The 19,381-nt window shown below is 37.7% G+C and overlaps 1 protein-coding gene and 1 pseudogene across 3 annotated transcripts; one reads left to right on the top strand and one right to left on the bottom strand.

The window, feature by feature from the left end:
- The first annotated feature begins 38 nt into the window (after positions 1-38).
- Positions 39-5,425, top strand: LOC113675628 (regulation of nuclear pre-mRNA domain-containing protein 1B). 2 transcript variants are annotated; one of them, XM_089199707.1, is made up of 8 exons: positions 39-264; positions 1,133-1,262; positions 1,706-1,812; positions 2,215-2,297; positions 3,444-3,570; positions 3,672-3,847; positions 4,058-4,185; positions 4,316-5,425. In XM_089199707.1, the coding sequence occupies exons 1-7, from the start codon at positions 114-116 to the stop codon at positions 4,181-4,183; spliced, it is 900 nt and encodes a 299-aa protein (XP_089055833.1). In that variant the 5' UTR covers positions 39-113; the 3' UTR covers positions 4,184-4,185; positions 4,316-5,425. The 2 variants fall into 2 exon arrangements, with proteins under 2 accessions (XP_089055833.1, XP_089055832.1); XM_089199706.1 differs by lacking the exon at positions 4,058-4,185.
- A 464-nt stretch (positions 5,426-5,889) lies between these two features.
- LOC113675624 (thyroxine 5-deiodinase-like) lies at positions 5,890-13,962 on the bottom strand (annotated as a pseudogene). The gene is made up of 2 exons (XR_016184797.1): positions 13,347-13,962; positions 5,890-8,169 (listed from the first exon to the last, which is right to left on the bottom strand). The product of XR_016184797.1 is annotated as a thyroxine 5-deiodinase-like (transcript).
- Between the last annotated feature and the right edge of the window lie 5,419 nt (positions 13,963-19,381).

The raw sequence follows: 19,381 nt of genomic DNA, 5'->3' as shown, positions 1-19,381 counted from the left end.
GCTTCAGCTCCAACTCGAGGCAAACTCATATCCAGGTTTCACTCAAACAGGACTTTAGGATTGAAGTGTGTTTTACTGTTTTTATTTCGCTGGTGTCACGAATTTCCGTGAAAATGACGTCTTTTTCATCAGCAACTTTGGAGAAGAAATTATCTGATCTTTCCAACACTCAACACAGTGTCCAGACGCTTTCGCTGTGGCTTATTCACCACAGAAAACACGCTAAAGCGATCGTACAGTCCTGGTACAAAGAACTGACGAAAGGTGAGTAAAACCGTGCATAGAGTAATTGTTTGAACTTGTTGTGGGTTGTGGAGAAACTGATCTCCATTGACAGATCTTGCATTGCATTTGCTCAGCTGGTGCGAAAGAATCACTTCAACATGCCTTTCACATATCTCATATATATGTTACATGTGGCGTGCGTTGCCATACCATATTTACGAATGAGGCAAAGGTCTCTAATCAAGTTCTGTTCTGCATTAGAGGGGTTGAACGATCTAATTATAACGTGGTGCACATTCTTGGCATTTTCATTATCTTATGCTAAGGCGATCGACTCAGATGCTTATAGCTTTTGCTGAATATATGTCAAATACCTTTTAAGATTTCCCATGCAGCTAACTCACTTTCCTCAACTCCTAATTGATTATTAATGAAAAGATTTGGAGGAAATATGTGTTATATTTTTATTTGATTTGCCTAATTCTAAGTTTATTTTGGCGGACTCTTGTTATCCAGTGATATCTATCAGAAAACTGATGCATGATCTTTTTTAATATTTTGTTTAACTGATGACTTATTTATCTATTTAATGCAATTTAATAGCAATTGATTAACAACAATGGTTAAAGCCATAAGGGCATTTTTTAAAAGAGTTACAATGAATCCATATTAAAATACTCAGATTTTATCAAGTGCAGAGTATCCAGTAAGTAAATTTCTATTCCTGTAGATACCAAAACATAGAAGGGACCTTAATAGCTCACCTCCTTGAAGCTCATCGGGCCAATTGATTTGTTCATTTCACATTTTCCCACTAACTGTGTTGTGTACAAATGATAAGAAACCCTTTATGTTCAGTTTTGTTAATTATCTTGTAAGCTTTAACATTCTCCATGTTTATTTGCAGCAAGGACAAGCAAAAAGCTTACCTTCATGTTCCTGGCTAATGATGTACTCCAAAATGGAAAAAGGAAAGGCACAGAGTTTTTAAATGAATTTAAACATGTCTTACCAGCTGCGTTTCAGCATTGTGCACAGTAAGTAATTATCTGCATTCTTAAAATAATTTAAGTTGTACTAGAAACCAGAAAAGGTCTCTTTGTTTTTTACATGTACCCCTTAAACCTTTAACTCCCATGAGTGACCAAGACAGAATTTCTCCTTAAAATATCAATACGATATCAAGCAGACAAGTGATAAGAATTAAGAAAAATATCAATTAGGGGATTATAAGTTGATCCAATACCAAATTCTCCAAACTAACATCACAAGAACTGTATGGCAGATAGTAAGGGGAATTACTAATGATATCTTGGGAGTTAAAAGGTTGAATCCTCCTGTATGTCCAATGGAGTAATGCTGTGATCCAGATTGATGAAGTTTTGAATTCAGTTTTTGATACACCTAAATATTTTGTTTGAATTTGTGCAAATATGAAGTTCCTTCGATTCAATGTAGCTGTTATTTGTTTTTAATCCAGGGGCGGATCAGTTGAAGCTATACGTGGTCTTGAAAGGCTGATATCAATATGGACTGAGAGAAATGTGTATGAAGCAACTTTCTTAGTGAAGCTACACAAGTGTTTGGGTGAGTTTCTGTATATAGTGCTGGGGAAAACAGTTTTTTTCTTTGCTTTAGTAGGAGAAGTGGGAGAGTGCTTAATATTTACAGGTTAATAACAAGTGGATGCAAACATTTTGGCTGAGGCAGGCTATGAAAATGCTGTTAGTATAAACTTTTGTCCTGTAACCCTTTCACTCCCAAGATATCGTTATTTATTCTCCTTACTGTCTGCCATATCATTCTCGTTATATTCAGTCTTCATCACTCATGGATGTCTTTGGGATGTTAGTCCATCGCAGGTACATGTAACCTACCCCCCCCTTCCCCCTTCACTCTCCCTTAGCACTGTGTGTGGGTTTCTGGGACAGTTCATCAGTACTTGTTTGTAATCACTTTCAAATTATAATAAACTTTACTTGTACATAGGTCAAGTATCAGATTCACCTCCACCTGAGAAGAAACAAAAGACCGATGATGAAAAGCAAGCTCCACTGAGGGAGCCACCAGATGTAAGGCACCAGGCTTTGTTTGAAATTATCATTATTATCCTAGAAACTGTAGAGGGTATCTGGTCAATTCAAATATTTGATAAACTCTGCAGATGAAGTTAGTGTATAGTTTTACACATAATGAAATTGTGTACACTGGATTGGATAGTGCGACTGACGGGGTGAGGGTAATCTTTACCCTTTACTCCTAAGATATTAATAGTAATTCTCTTTATTGCATACCATACATTCCTACCAATTTGGTTCCAAGAAATTATTGTTTCATAGGTTAGCATCCCCACAATGATGTTCTTTCTTCACTCTCATTACCTATCAGGGTCATAACATCCCGTGTGCGTTCAATGAGATATGAAGCACGTGGGAGGTTTGGAGGGCACGAAAGACGTGTAAGAGTTGCTTGAGGCGTAGCCAAGAGCAGCTCTAGCTTCTTGTGTGCTCTCCAAACTTCTCAAGTGCTTTATATCTTGATGAACACACAGCTGACGTATGAACCAATTGTTTTATAACATTTTCAACCTGATGGAAATTTTTTTCCTCAAGGGATTTGTTTGCTGACATCATGAGTGTGCACAGTAGGAATATGAAGCATGCTCGTGCAATTGAATTTGATTAGACAAATTTACTAGCTATGTTATAATACTTCTTGGTCATTTGTGGGTGTGAAAGAGTTAAAAAGGACAACGACAATGACAATGACTGGCATTTTGACAACCTGAATCAGTATGAGAGACAAGCGAAGAGTTAGATTTTAAAAAACAGTTGATAAACTGTACTTGAGCCTTACAGCCATGAACATGAGGGCAAAAGTAACAAATCAGCTGTCATGCATGAACCAATTTATAACATCAAACTTACATTGAACTCTTCCCTTGGTACTGATGAAAACATCCTTTAGATTAACTCAACACTTTTCTATTATCACTTGATTAATAACAGAAAATCCTGGTAAACTGATCATGCAGTCTATAGCAGTCTTGCTTGTGAGATTAGTCCCATTAATAAGTTGTTTTTATGACAGTGTTGGATGTTGCCACAGTCTGAGTGAAGTCATTTTTAGAGTCTAATGTTATAGAAATTATTAACCACAATGTTTACTTGACTTTGTGATCAGTCATTTTCTAATGAATGTTTTTGTTTTGGTCTTAGCCGGAGGATTTAATTAAAGCATTAATGGAGCTTGAAAACTCAGCTTCACAAGATGCTGCTGTCAGAGAAAAGATTGCTAATTTACCAGCTGAAGTCCAAGATGTGTCACTTTTAGAAAAAATTGAAGGTAAAGGCAGTACATTATATGTAGTTTGTCCAATCCCATTTTAGCAAACAATGTTTGTAAGAAGTAGTCTTTTAACAGAATTTACATGTCGCATGATTTAGATAAAGAAACTGGCGATCGTCTCTCCAAAATTGTCGATGAAGCTTGTTTATTATTGGCGGACTATAATGGTAGACTTGCTGCCGAGCTAGAAGATAGAACAACAATATCCAAAATGCTGGCTGCATTTATACAGCTCCAGAAAGATAAACTAGCAGAATCAGAGAAAAAACTTGAGGTAAGTATTCCAAAGGAAGAGCTTTCTTAACACACTATGTGCTAAGCAAGAAGTAGAATTAGGGAGGTTAGGCACAGATCTATTCAAATGCAAAAGGCAACTGGAAGGTTTGAATTCCTTCCTCTGATGTTTGCTACAAATCTTTTGTCTGTACTGTTTGGTATATAATACTAAACAAAGGTTTTTAAGCTGGTTTTTTTTATGTCAAAGTACGCCAGGTGTGGCTGTAATGTACTTCTACTTGCCACTATGCTGTACCTCGTGCAAAGGTCAAGCATTGCTGAGAAGGCTGCCTTTACATTGAATTCCAGTTTGACACAAATTACGAAAAATTAAAGGTAAACCAAACTATAGATCAAACACAAAATCTCTCCGATTCTGTAACAGAGACAGTTTTATCCTCAGATAAATGTCGTAAGCCGCTATTGTATTTTACAAGGGAGTTGCTTATCTATGTATTTCTTTCAGGAATACAAGGCCAAACAGGAAAAAGTTCAACTTGTCAGACAAGAGCTCAAATCCCATTTAGAAAATCTTCCAGACCTAACGAAGCTTCCAGATCTAGCAGGAGGTTTAGCCCCGTTGCCTTCTGCTGGAGATTTATTTGCTTCCGGAAATAAGTCATGAGAGTAACGAACTTTGTTAAAATGTTTGACTGGTATATAATTTATTAATGTCTTTAGTACATTTAAACAAAAAAAAATGAACTCCTGGGCTTTTAAATATCTGTTAATTCAAGAGCGACGTCTTATAAATACGCGACGTGGATGGTACATGTATGTTTATAAGGCTGGTAAAATGTCCCGTGAGTGGTGAAGAATTAAGAAAACAAAGAATCGCAGGTTTTGTAGGAAAAATAGAATTACTCAATCTGAATATTGTTGAATAATAAACAGTGACCGGAGGGGAAATGATTTCTCGATAGAAATTATTATTAAACGTATACATTTCCTTCACTTTACATTTTCTTCTTCAGAGAAGAGAAATTGTGATCGGTCATTTTAAATGTTTTATTTTCTCACTGTTTCTTGTTTCTTGTCATCAGCGTAATGAGAATGTGTTTAGAAGAGGCGACTGCCCAAATTTGATCAAATTACCTTTCAATGCGCAGAATTTTTCCCAGATATAGAAAAAGAGAGTTAGAGAGGTTGCTGCTCAAACGTTACCCTGGAATGTGAGGTGTTGTTCATTTCACCCAGCTGTATCGTTTTGACTCTGTGACTGAAGCAGGTAGTCTTTGAGGTTTTTGTTTCTAAACAACCAATTTTGAGAGCCTTAATGTAAAGCTGACAACAAGTCATCTGAAGATTGAAGAAAGATACCCTTTCGATTCCTGATTGAAACAATGCTTATCTACTGTGACCTGAGTCAATATTTATGTCAGTGTTAAATAACATTTATGTGTTTTCGGGTTTCTTTTGTTACGTAACCATGATTTACAAACGTTCTTTTCCAAGTACGCTTAATTCGAGGGATGCAGAATTTTTTTTTTTCTGAGAACATATATTTCTCTAGAACTCAATTCTGTAAGAAGTTAAAGGTTTGGATAGTCTTTCAAGAAGGCACGTCTGGACGTTATATGTCAATGTCTATTTTTCTCATTCCTGTGGGAAAAGTTTGTTTAGTTTCATTGATCGGAATTGTCTGTGTTTATCACTTATCGATCGGAAGAAAGGTTAACATCATCATTAACCAATAAAAACTCAAAGTAAAAACAGGCAATCTGCTTGAAACGCGGGAAAACGCGAGTGACCAATTGCAAGTTGAGATTGGTTCTAGTTTTGTATTTGATCGGTTGTTAGGATGGCGCGATTTTTCTAGACCAATCACAGAGTGAAGTAACGCAAGGCAATCCAAAATTACTTCCCGTCACTCCCTCCCTTTTATAGGCCTATTTATAGGTAAAACACGGCGTGGAGATCGCGTGTTTTGCTGGGAGAGAACGATCTGTGACGAGACCAAGCAAAGGCTGCGAAGGAGACTAGCAGCAACGACGAACCAAAAATCCCACATCTCTGATGACTAACAAGGCCTTGATATGAATTATTTAGAGAACATTTATTTAGTGGCAAGGTCATCATTGTCGCTCTTTACAGTTCAGGCTACTAAAATAAGTTTCTACATGAAGTTGATAAACCTCTGGCTCAGAAGTTGTGCTTGAAGCACTTTTGCGTCCAAGCCTTCATAACGTCAACTTGATGTCATAACTTTCCTCCTACACAGGCCATGCCACAAGAGCTTCCTAGTTTAAATATACTTCTCATTCTTTGATTTCAGTTCAACTAAGATTCATTTTTTAGCCATCGTATTGCTGATACATCGATTTGACGTAACCTTTTTTACTACCAAGTGATCACAGCTTATCTTCTCCTGACAATTTGGCTACACAGTTAAGCAGACAGGTCATGAAAATAAAAAAAGAAAATTGGTAATATTAAGAGACATTGTTTTGATATAAAACCAGATTCTCTAAACAAACCAACAAGGGGATGTAACAACATAAGTTAGAAGAATAAATAATCAGATCTCAAAAGTCAAGGGACTAAAGATTGGAAGTTTGACTCGCGTTTAAAATACAATTTAATCAGGCAGGGACCTGTCATTTATTAGAGATGAGAGAGGAAGGAGGGGGGAGATTCCTTCTTTTTTTTTTTTTTTCTACACCAGGTGCAGTTTTTTATATCCCTTAAATTACTTCTTGCAGAAAAAAACTGTAACCCTTCCCCTAGTGTGATCCAAAAGAGATATGGCCATCCCTAAAGCCCTTAAATAGTTGTGGCCCTGCCCTTTTGGGTTGCATAAAATATAATGACTTTCCCCATATTGCACGGTCCCCCTCCCCCTTCCTCCTTTCTCTAACAAAAAACAGGTCTTTTAATCCTCATACCCCATCGGTTATGTCGTGTCTCGTTGGTTTTTTTTTCTATCATTTCAAACTGTTAGCTATAGATTTCTTTTCAATCATTAACTAGGAATTCTAATATTGTCATGAGCTTCTTCCTGGCATAAAATTAGTAACGCAATATTTCCAATTTTTCCGTCTATAAAATTGACTAATTTTCACCTTATTATGTAGCAGTCTCTTAACATCTGGACATATCAATTCGATCGGTTTTTGCTGTAGCTTAAGGAACTCGGTAGACTTCGCCTTTTCCCCAATAATACCAGCAAATACTTAAGCCATTGTGAACATAAACAAATTTTCAGGGGAAACGAGTATTGAACCATAGGAAATGATAGTAATGTGTTAAATATCTACAACTCTGAATACGATTGCTAAATAAAATATTAACCTCTTAATTTTTTCGAAATCCGAGAAATAAGTCATGGCTAGTTTTTCACGCCAAACTACTAATCCATCTTGAAGCAGTTTTAAAAGCTAACTGCTCATATTTAAAACCTACAACACTCTCAGAACCCCTTTCAGAGAGGATACAGACCAGAGGAACGATTGACCAGCGCAGGGCGAAAACCCGCAGAGCTCGGAGTTTCGCTACCCCGATAAATGACTCTTCTTTGAGCAACAATTTTTCCCATTCAAATTGCCCCTTGAGAAATTTCCTTTCTGTGAAAATAATAATGATAATAGTAATAATATCAATAATATTAATAATAATGATGATTATAATAATAAATTTCCTGAAATATGCAATTCGAGAACGACATTTGATGACAAGGAGACTTGATATGTTTAAAACAAATTCTTGCTCTAGCGAGGTTTCCTTCTCATAGCGTGGTGTAACAAGGATTTTTTGCTTAAGTCTATCCCGTAAACCTTTTGAATTCTTGACAATTGCACTTGGCAAGTAAGACTCGACGGTATAAATATAGTTTTTTTGGTACCGTTCTCGTTTCCTACTTTCCGGTCATTCTGGGAAAGGCTCGCCCCACTATTGATTGGATAATTATAATCGGATAGAATTTCTGAGATGGGCTATCGTTCCTCTGGGCACAAACTCTTTTGATTCACACTATTATACGAGCCATGACTGGCTGTTTAAAATATATACTCCACATTTAACGACGTTCGTTTGGTAGCTGCATCATTCTCCTCGCGCTTTACTTGAGAGCTTTCCAGCGTAATTCTCCAGCCAAGCTCTTACTTCATTTACATTGTATGACATGGGCCCAGGCCCTCCCTGGTAGACTATTTTACTGTCCCGGATGATATATAATCTTTCTGGGCTTGCGCCGTAAGCTAGGTTAGCGGCGTCTAGCATTGTGTCCACTGTGACGGTGCACGGTGGATTATGGGATAGAAGAAGCTGGGCTGCCGCGCATCTTTCAGCTTGCGTTCGATGCTTCGGAATGTTATAGTTGTTCTAGGAGAAAAGAAAAGAGTAAAATCCAGTAATAAGTGCATCCCGCATTTTATACGGATACTGCCAGCCACTGTCAATAAAATAATAAAGTTCCTTGTTCTTTGCTAAACTTAGGGGTGAGAAGAGGTTTCCGCGCAACTTTTTCCCAGACTTCACAGCAAAGATTCATTATTGAACAATTCCTACTCGACTACTCCGTAAGAAGAAAAATTGTGCTGAAATTTCAATTTTCGGCTCCATCGAATTAAAACCCCTTGTGCTTTCAGAAGTGATTGACATTTAGATTCTCCACGCAATTTCGTACATTTCCCGGGCGATGAAAAGAAGACAAACCGTTCATCAGCCAAAAGGTAACATTTCTATTTAACATGAAATTCTCCTAACTCATCAAAAAAGAAATGTGTAGCACTTACAAGGGCCAATTACTAATCACAAAAATCTTGAAAGTTCAAGGGTCGTATAAACCTCAATGCTTCATTTCTTTCTTTAAGTTAATTTTCCAGAGAACTGACATAATACTAGTTAAGCTTTGTTCAGTCAAACTTGTATCGAACGGTCACTCATGGGGAATGATAAGGTAACCGCTCAATACGGTTAGGGGTTACTACAGAAAAACGATAAACAACGCCACCTTACGCCACTTAATGTTCAGAATCTCGCTCAAAAATACTACTTACAGCTTGATTTTGGGAAAAAACATGGTTCAAAAATTACTTGAAAGATTATTCTTAGTTTTATTTGAGTGGTTCGGCTTTAATTGACCGTTCAAGACAGGTGAAAGATAAGAGAAAAAGGCCGTTTGGACTCAGCGAAGTGTAACGCGACCGCATAATAGAGGTGACCGTTTAATAGAAGCGAAAATTACAGTGATCAAGGAGAAACAAACTCGGGACTTTGGCAACCGACTGCTTAATACAGAATGGCCGCTTAATACGCTGCCACTTATTACAGGTGCGACTATATTCATTTCAAGAACAGAACTGATGATATTGACTCAGCAAGATATGAAATCCGCGTAATTTTCGTGATAAATCAATTTGTATACATATTTTTTCGCTTTTGTTTCAAGAGGCACACTTAAACAATGACTACGCATGAGGTAAAACTATACGTATGTTCACTGTCAACTTAAAACGTACGTAATGTTTGACTTTTCTATAGAGAGGCGGAAAACCGAAACTGGCCGGTTTTTTCATCCAAGTTCGTAGTAGAAAAAGATTATCTTCGTTCTACACTAATGGCATACGCGAGTGAGGATCTTTCCAACTAGTTTCCAACTATTTTCTCAACAGATATTTAGGATATTTTTTTGCTTTGGAATCTTTGGTAGTTTTGTAAAAGACCCTCTATAAGGAGATGAAGTGTCGAGGGTTCAAGTAAGATTTCCGCTCTCTAATTTTGACCCCAAAATCTCCCTCCCTAAGTTCTGTCTAATGCTACAAGTGGATTTCGGTTCAGGATTGAGTATAGTCGTCAAGTTCTCATCACTGAGCCTAAGTCAGCCTTTCAAACATCGCAGTTGAAGATTTTGTTAACCAGTGCGGAAATATCTGTCAGTATAAACATAGTGTTGAAGAGACTTTTTTTCAAATTGTGAACCCGACTAAGAATCCTAAGTTATCTTTGGGAAAGGGCTTGGTTACAATGTTCTACGAATCTAACAGCACGTAATATCAACAAAGAAAGATGTCTTTTGTTTTACTGTGGGAGTGGGAGAAAGAAAAGATCTTGTCTTCTAGCATATGGCCTAATTTTCCATCAAGTTCTCTGTGGCTCAGTGATAGCTAGACTTGGAGCGCTATGTTTTTCACATGCTCGCCAGAGCCATCTTTCTTATTCAACAATTGAGCTTAAAATCTTCCATAGTTCTTCTCTTGAACCTACTGAGCCCATAAAAATTCATGAGCATGGTTTTGATTCCGCTTGTTATCTACGATAGATCTTAAATCATAAACGCCCTTAGATTGCGTGTAAACGACAAACAACAGGGCGTTTATCTTTCGGGCTAATCGAGCTGCACGTTAGCCGAAAAGTTCCGTTTTTGCGTCCAATCCTCTTTGATCTTTGATCTACCTCTCAAAGCCTAATTTCATTCATCTCTTTTATGCAGAGGAAGACAAAAGAAATGATATTTTTAGGGGCGTTCATATCATAAGCACTCTTCTGTAGCTTTGAGACAGAGAAGGCCTTGCTTAATATTTCTTAGTTAAAGAATCTCTTGTTCAAGTGGGATATCCTGTAATGGTCTGTGGGAAGCTATGTAATCCCTGCTGGTGAGTACGAGGTCCAATTCACCGCTACATGCATATGAAGTAACTTTCAAAAGCAACCACTCATAACACTTGAATGCCGAAAAAGTAATTAATTAATTCAAGTTTTCGAGCCTACTGGGCAATTGATTATCGCGGTTTCTCATTCTCTGTCGCATAAGGTGAGTGATATCATTGGCATCCCTCTTGGAGAGTATGTTAATCCATTGAACGTAAATCTGGTATTTTGTCTGTCGGGTTTTACCGGCAGTCAAAAGCTTTTTTAAAAACTCATTGTCTTTTCCGTGAGCAGAACTCAACCGACCAGCCAAGACTCGTTCCCAGCAGGTCTCGAACCTAAACCAGCAGGCGCAAATCACTAGAGCAACTGCGATTGCCGTGGATTAGCCAATTAATGATCGTTTTCATTAATTAAACGCCCCGGCACGAAAGAGTTTATTTTTTCTAAGGATTAGTCATAATTCTTCTACTTTTGCTTATAATGAGGTCTGGTAAATTTTTTTCAAAGCTGTTATTCTATTTCAACTTTTACACACCGCAGACAAAACACAAGAGCTTTACCAGCCATTTTAAAAAAAACTTAAAACGCCTCTTGGCCACAATCACGCCAGTTTCTTGAGAATGAGCTATAGTTGTCAATGCTTATGTAATAGCAATTATTAGGGTTAGGGTTACTGTGCACTGTGTTCAGTACAAAAAAAAAAAAAGGTCTCATTGATTCAAGTTTGACCTTAAAGCACTGAGGAAAGTATGAGCTTTGCAGCCGTGGAAATATGTCTTATATCAGTATAAACTCTGATTGGCCAATCAAACTCCGAATATCCTTTGGTATCCACCTCCAAATAACTCGCACGGGATTTGCATCCGAAACAGCGTGATAATCGTTGCAGGAGTATACGAGTTAAAATCATGCTTTTGCGCTACATTATCGCAGCATTTAATGTATACAAAAACAACTATTCACCTCTGTATCGGTGGCTATCAGTGAATGTTTACCTGGCCGCCTCGCGGTTCGGTGAATATCAACCACTAACCACCTCCACTTCGGTGGATATTTGTTGACTATTTCTCTATCCTTTTAAAATTCTTTTCGACCATTTTATTCTTCCATCGACAACCTTTTTCTCCTTTTTTTTTTTTGCTTCTCTGGTGCTACGTTTGGGGGATTTTTCTCCCCTCCTGCTCCCTGTGTTCTCCTTGTCTCTGTCAATTTGCATCATCAATAAATGCCGAAGCTCGAAAACATACAGCTTAACTTTGAAAGCTTTTCCAGACAGATAAACCCTGAAAGAAATTTGCGACAAGATAACCTGGCATCGATCTGTCTCTTACAAATGGCCACCCGAAAGGAAAGAGGGGCGTCAAAACTTTACGACTAGAAAGAGTTGCGTAATAAAGGGCAAGGTTACTTTGGTATTTCTTAACATAGACATCATGAACATGGGAGTGGAATGCTGATTTAAACTCTGAATTGGGAAATCGCGAGCATGGTTCGTGATAAACCTCTATCATTTGAGCGCGAGATAAGATTCGTAGCCATATCGCAAATCTCTCCAAAAACTGTTCAAGATAATTGGAGCTGGGGGTATAAATTCTTTTACCAATGTCATTGATAACGAGAGCGGTGAGGGGCTAAGATAAACTGTAAGATTAGCAAAAGAAAATTGCGATAACCCTAGCAGAGGGCTTTAAGGCAGAAACCACGAAAAATGGAGTCTTCAGGAGATTGTAGGTAACGGTTAGTTATAGAGTGTTTTTATTTAATAGGCCTAAATTATCTTCCTAGATATCAAGTTTGTTAATTATCATTATTGTTTTTCATCCTTTTAATATTATTATTTTTTTAATCGGGGTGGTCTAATACCAAAAATATTTGAATATTATTATTGTTTAAATAACGTCACGTGTCATGTCGCCAAGCATTCTGGTCGCCTCACTGCATTTTAATACACAAGTATTCACAGTTTTTTAATGCACACTTAAGTCACCGTTTTCAATCCATTTATGAATGTTTGAACACCGAGCAATTAATTTTGTCATTAGAATACTTTTCTTGATCTACACCGAATTAGGTCATCTTGAACTGACACATGACAAATGAAATTATTACATGTCTTCCTGAAAACCAATCAAATTTCAAACTATCGATGTCGAGCTTGGTTAAAGAGAATTTCCCAAATGGCGCTAATTAGTTGAAAATCCTGACTGACAGAGAGTCGGTTACAATAAAGAGAATCATCGATCCTAATTTGAGATGACCAGAAGTTCGGTTTACGCAACGAGATCGTATCGCCGTCGGAGATTTAGTTGATGGAGAATACCTTTTCAAAATATTAGCATTTGAGAAATTTTAAGTCGCTCTCAGTAAGACGAAAGGAAAACATGCATGTTCGGACACAGAAAAGCCGCAAAGACAGTGTCTGTATATGCAAACTTAGTTCCGATTTTACAAAAGCAATCGCCAACTTCATTGTTTTGGTAGAGAACGACAAGAAATCAGCCAAAAAGGAGTTTCGTATTAGAGTTGTGGAGCTTTCGTGAATCAGATGTACCTAGAGAATTTTTCCATATTTAAGAGCGAGACGGAATCAGGATTAGCGGAACTATGATTACGGACAACGGATATCTTTATCACTAGTTCGGCGAATTGTAAGATTTCGAGAAACCGGTAAAAATATTTGAGACATACTTCCGATTTTAATCAACTGTGTACCACTGAGAAAGGTAGCAAGGAACCGGTATAAAACTCGACGTTGAATTTCCACTGCAGAACGTAGTATGTTTCACTGGAAATAAGCCACATTATTTAGTTCATACCGCTAAGTTATGATCACATTTTGAGATAGTACCAACTATTTTCCAAGTTTATCGTTAAAAATATTTGAGGACAAACACTTATACACCAACCTTGAGCGCCCAGCCATCCGACGGATGCGCTTCCTCGATGTACACAATAACGAAGTCAGCGATATCGGCAAAATCGCGAACAATTTCACCAAAATCGCGTAACTTCGTCAGAAATGGTTGTCAGCTTGAGCTTCCAAAATTAACAACGAGTGGGCGACCAAGCTTTGATTTTTCAAAAAGACGGAAACAGTCCTTGCCATCCACGGAGAAAAGGGGAGAGTTGTAGGCCTTCGCTCCAAGTTTTGTCTTCTTGTTGATGTCTAGTAGGATGAACCTCCATAACCCTCTGAGCATTTGCCGACTGAACATCGAGTCCCAATAATCGTCCTGAGGAATCTTTAGTCCGAACATTCTGTCAATTGCGTTGGAGATAAAACGCTTGAAAAAAGGGAACACCCTCAATATGGTTCCCAGGCAAAAGACCACGACAAGGAGCGAATAAAGAAAGAAAGATCGCAACTTTTGAACAATGATCATCATCTTGGCGCAGTCTTCGTCGACGTGATAGTTGTGCCAGCTAAATGGATTTGTGACCTGTGGCTTTCTGCTTTTATATTTGTATTTATATCTTTCAAATTCAGGAAAAGGTCAACAACTTTCAATCACATGGCAGTTGGAAAAATAACAGCCCTGACAGTGATTTCCGCACAATAACTTACAATTGAATAGGGAACAATTTTTGGACAGTCTTATGTCTCGTTTGCATTTCCAAATGTTCCTCTAAGCTCCAAATGTGGCTAACCAAAATTCAAGGGCTGGTTTTTTGATCAACTGTAGTGCAATGTTGTAAGGTGGTCTGTTGAAAATCGATGAGCGTATCATTAATTGATGGTTTAAAATCCTTCAGATAAACAGCCTTTCTCGTAATCCGTGTGAACACAACACGTGACATCCGAAGGAAACGTCAGCTCGCTTACTCTCAAACATGCTTTGACGTCCTCTCGAGTGTACAAGCTATATGTTCTCAGAGAAGAGCGAATAGGGTTTTTACTTTGTTTTTGTAACAGACGTAATTATTACAGTGTTGAAAGCTGGCCGCATGATGTTCGTGAGAGTCAAATAGATTTACAAATGACATGGTTAGTGAATGGGTTTATAAGGTCATCGACAATTGCATATTGAATTTCTGCCATGATTCGACCACAACTCAGCCAAAGTGTGTTTTGATTAGTTATCAAGAAACAAGAAAAGCCAAAAAGCTGCGAATACCTCGAAAAAGTTGCATAACATCGCGAAAACGAACAGCTGTCATGACCCTCGCCGATAGTTGGTTTTTGGCCCTCGCTATGCATGTCACTTAAACTTTATCATCTGTGGTATTGTAGTTTACAAAACGTGTGACATCTACTAGAAATGTTTTTTATTTTCTCAAACCAATTTCGCCTGCTATCTTCAGGATTAAGGAAGTAATTTGAAGTTTGCTTATAGGTTTCGTGTTGCCAGTAGTTGATTAGTGAAGACAGCTTACCAAAACATAGCCTGCACGTGAATCATAAGCATCGAACCTTCCAGAAGAGGCTTGATCACTTCGACTTGAAACTGGGCCCGCTGTACTTCAACACGATTCTTCATGAAGCAGTCTATTTGTTATATACTTATATTTAAATAAATGATTGTCGTGATGGACAGTTTTCGTGCCAGACAAGCCGTTTTATGTGCGGAAGGGAACGATTATTAAAATTAAGTTATACTGACGTGGTAAGAAGCACAGGTCATTAGGAAGCCACAAACCCTTCCGCACAAGACATGTTAAAAAATACTCTTTACTAACAGATCGCTGCGGGAACTAGATAACAGAAGTGGCAAATGTTGGCAGCAGTTTTTTGTGTCAACCGGATCTAAAATAAAACTTAAGTACTGAAAATATGTTTGAATTTGAAAGACGCCTACTTCCTGTGAGTGTTTTGATATCAGTGTTATATTTTCTTCAGAGATATTGAAAGAAGTGCTGCGAAAAATGCTTCAGAAAACAAGATTATTGGAAAATAATCAATTTATTTAAGTTAAAGATTACTTTTCCTCCTGTCTGTGAGCATGAACATTTACGCAGGAGAGTTTTTCGTTCAAATGTCATGCGATCTATGGGAGAAAGGTATCTATTGGTTAAGCTTGTATATTTGCTCCTGTTTCGTTTTTTTAACTGAATTTTCGTACCAAGACAAACCACACAAGACAAACATTTTGCCATTACGATGAATGTTTGAACGAATCGGGAAAGGTAGGTATTTTATGGCTCAAGTGGACAAATTTGAGATTGTTCAAGGAATCTGAGAAAATTAATTACTTGATTATTAATTAATTACTTGATTATTAATTAATTACTAAAACTTTGAAATCAGAGCAAAATTTTTCATAGAAATCATATCTGGTTAAATCGTTCATAAAATATCATGTAGTTGAAACATATATAAAGGATACTGAATCATCGTGATATCATCGCTCATCAAAGCACAATTTCCAGAAAACTACATCTGACTTAAAAGTAAAGATTCGTTGGGAAAAATTTGAGCGATGAGATAAGTAAAGTTGAAAACGACAAAATTGAAAACGCACAAATTGTTTGACCTGTTTTAAGAGAAATATAATGTTATTTTTTATTCAGTTAATGATAAACGAATATAGAGACCGAAGTATTGATCTGAATCACCGTGGTTCACTTTCACGACTTCCAAAGATCAGAATTACCGAGTTGCCCCCCCCCCCTCAAATTTACCCATTTCGACCATTAAAAAAATCCAATTACACCGATGATCTTGGTCAGTTGCAAACGTTAACCATTCTTCGTGTATAAAATCGTTGCATAGCGTCCCTACATATACTCCTGCTATGAAGCTCGCTCCATTTTCAAGTCATCGAGTCAGCAGGGTTAAAAAGTTGCCTTTCGTTTGCCATCGATAGTCAACGCAGTTGTCAAATTAACTCCAAAGAGCGGTACATATCCACTGATCTAAAAATAGGTAATTACCTAGGCCGCTTTGCCTGAAATTCTGCATGCACGTCCAATTAAATTATATCTCTCGTAATTCCCTTACGGAGTTGTGTCATGAATCTTAAGTAAGCCAATAAGGCAAATTATGGTGGCCTCCTCCGAATGCAAGGAGACCACCATAATAATGGATCGATAAGACAGAGACACTAAAGAGCGAGTCTCAATGGCTTTGGCCGTTAGCCGTAAGACTGCAGAAAGATTAAGCCGTTAGACGTAAAAATTGACAAGTTTCAACAGTCAGTCGTGAAAAAGTTAACTGTGAAAATTTTTCTCCTAACAATATTTGAAAAGAATTAACCATGATCTGTAACTGGCCAAATTTTTAACGTTAGCCGTAAAAGAGGCAATGGTACAGCGCTAGATGAACTACAGCTGATGAGCAACACGAAAATTTTCAGGTTTAATTAATTTGTGAAAGCTTTAATGTATCGTCAAACTCTAAAATACCTTCCCATCATGCAGAGTGATTAGCTTTTATTTTTCTGAATCCATGCTAAGTCTATTTCTGAGACAAATTTTGCATCCGGCGAAGCACTTTCCCAAAATAGCGTACCTCACAGTAATCTAAGTTTCCGTAGGAGTGATCCAGTACGTATTGTTACAACGCCGCAAAAATCATGCTTACAGCCGCAGATTTCGTGTCTATTTCTCTATCTACCTTCTTCAGAAAGAATCCGTTGTTATTCTAAAAAAAATCACGTATTGTTTTGTATTTAATGACGTTTTAGGTTCTTTTAAGCTATTTTTTTATTGCTGAACGAAACATTCAAGCGAAGCTTCCGCGCTGGAAAACCAAACCCGTTCAAAAATAGTCCGCGGAAATAAGGGATTTATGTAATGTACTCGGATTTAGCTGTCAGTCAATCGTCTAAGCTGGAGACCACTTCCTCTTACTCAATTAGACGGATGAAATTGAAGTCCAAGATTATCTCGCATTTGAACCATCCCTGTCGTCATCCTCTTCAAACTCTTTGCGGAACTCATGACGAGTGATGAAATTTTGTTTGTATATTTAAAACAGAAGGGCTGTATCATTACACTGTAAATTATATCTTGTTTCGAATAATACGAAGCATTGGTAACGTTTCGCTAAGTAACCTTAAAGCAATAAATCTACATCTCTACATGGCCAAGTTGTCGGTCGGGGTTCAAGCAGCTCGTCTCTCGAGCTACTGCATGCCTCGGCGTTTAATTATTCAGACACTGGATGCTTATGATCTTTTCTCCGAACTGATCAGGTTTTCAGAAGCCCTAACTTGTATTCGTCTAGTTGTTGCGATAAAGTGGTTTTCAGCTAAAAACTCTTGTTGCAACTTCTCGGCGTAGCCTTTGGGGCAACTGCGAACGGCAAGAATAAACTCATCATTTATGTGAATTCTGTAATCAAAATGTAAAGGAAATGGTCTAAACAAAACTCCTTTGCCCAAAGTGAATACAACTGTGTGAACTTAAGCGTAAGAACGGCTGAAGGCTGAAGGTGAGAAGTCTATCTAGAATCACTGCTTCTATGCACGTCTCTCACCACTTCCGTTACAGGCCATGTTCCGAGTCTCAAAATAACCTTACTTGACTAAACTTGATTTCACTGGGGTTCATTGTCTCATTTTTTTAACAGTCTGCTTCCCAAATTATGATCAATCGGCAACCTTATCACAAATTTTGAACTGCTAACGGAAAGAAACTATTTCTTGGCAGCTTCCGGAACGCATTAAACTGGGTTTCTTCACGACGTCAACTATTCTTCGACCGCAAGAGAATTGATAAAAAAATTGATGTAAGGACACTTAAAATTCTCAAGAGTTTATCCATTCCTCACCAATTTAAAGACGATAATCAAACTTGGCAAATCAGAGGAGTTTCAAATGTTTTATACTTAGTAACGAGACATTTGTATATGCTTATGTTTTGGACGTGAAAAAATCGCAAAAATCGTAAGAATTAAAGTCTGGCAACATTTTACTTAATTCCTCAACACCCCTACAGCTAATTGGATTAAAATTTCCGAAGATCAGCACCACACAAATACAGCCTGTTTGGGGCACTTGAGAGGATCACTTGAAGACTGCAGGAGTTTGCTTAGCCTATCATGACTGGGTTTCCGTAAACAAAATGTCTGCGTTTTGTCAACTGAGGGGACCGTAAATTCGCAAAGCACTTTACCGTGTCAATCATTATAAGCTATTTTTTACCGAATTTAAACTTTTCATCATTCAGTGAACTTATATTTTGTTCACGACGCTAGGGATGGTTTATCATTAACGTGACCGTGAAGAAAAGAATGACTGCCATCTGTTTTCCCGCGCAGTCAAGAAGAGTGCCGAGCTCTTCCCTGATTCGAAAAAGGCGGGAAAGAAAACCCCGTGATGCTCAGCCTGACAGCATCGAGAACCTCCACTGAATCGGCTGCAAAGAGAGAACAAAATCAAATGACCTGCGCTGCACTCCGTTGAACTCTCATAATTGGATTAAAATTCTCTTTTCTACTGTTCAATTAGGGCTCTTAGAAAATGCAATTAAAAGGTCACCAAGCGTCAGAATAACGTTCAAGTAAACTTTGGATCTTTCACAGACGAGATTTCGTTGCCTCTTTTATTTCCTTAATCAGCAACAGACCTTTTTTCCCATTAAGTTGCCAGGCCTTTTTTTTTTTTTTTTTTTTTTTTTCCATCGAGTACCCAGACTTTTTTTTTTTCATTTAGTTGCCAGGTAAAGGTGTGTCTGTATAACACAGACATGCCTAGCTACCTAGCCCTCGACTACGCATGCGCGCGTGGAATGAATTAATTTGGTCAATTTGACCATCTAGCACCTTAGTGTTTTTTTTTTCGACTTGCCTCGTTAAATCAAATTGCCTGTCGGAATTGATTATAATTTATTCAAATGTCGAACGGGACTTCTCATAAGCTCAAGTGAAAGATCTGATACGGCACATGAGAAGTGTGATGTTTTAACAAGGCCTGACCGATATGATAATTCCTTGCAAGCGATTATAAACTGTTTATATCCGCTTGTACTTTGGTATATCGAGTGGAGCGTGATTATTTGC

The sequence above is a fragment of the Pocillopora damicornis genome, chromosome 3 (genome assembly GCF_964200805.1).
Source record: "Pocillopora damicornis chromosome 3, jaPocDami1.2, whole genome shotgun sequence".
In the NCBI taxonomy this organism is placed as follows: Eukaryota; Metazoa; Cnidaria; class Anthozoa; order Scleractinia; family Pocilloporidae; genus Pocillopora; species Pocillopora damicornis.
The sequence above is the reverse complement of the archived record's forward strand: the minus strand, read 5'-3'. Positions and strand labels throughout refer to the sequence as shown.

Coding starts and splice junctions, on each gene's coding strand:
- LOC113675628 (XM_089199706.1), top strand. CDS start 114: ATGACGTCTTTTTCATCAGCAACTTTGGAGAAGAAATTATCTGATCTT. Junction 1,263..1,705: donor GCGTTTCAGCATTGTGCACA/GTAAGTAATTAT, acceptor TTTTTAATCCAG/GGGCGGATCAGTTGAAGCTA. Junction 2,298..3,443: donor CACTGAGGGAGCCACCAGAT/GTAAGGCACCAG, acceptor TTTTGGTCTTAG/CCGGAGGATTTAATTAAAGC.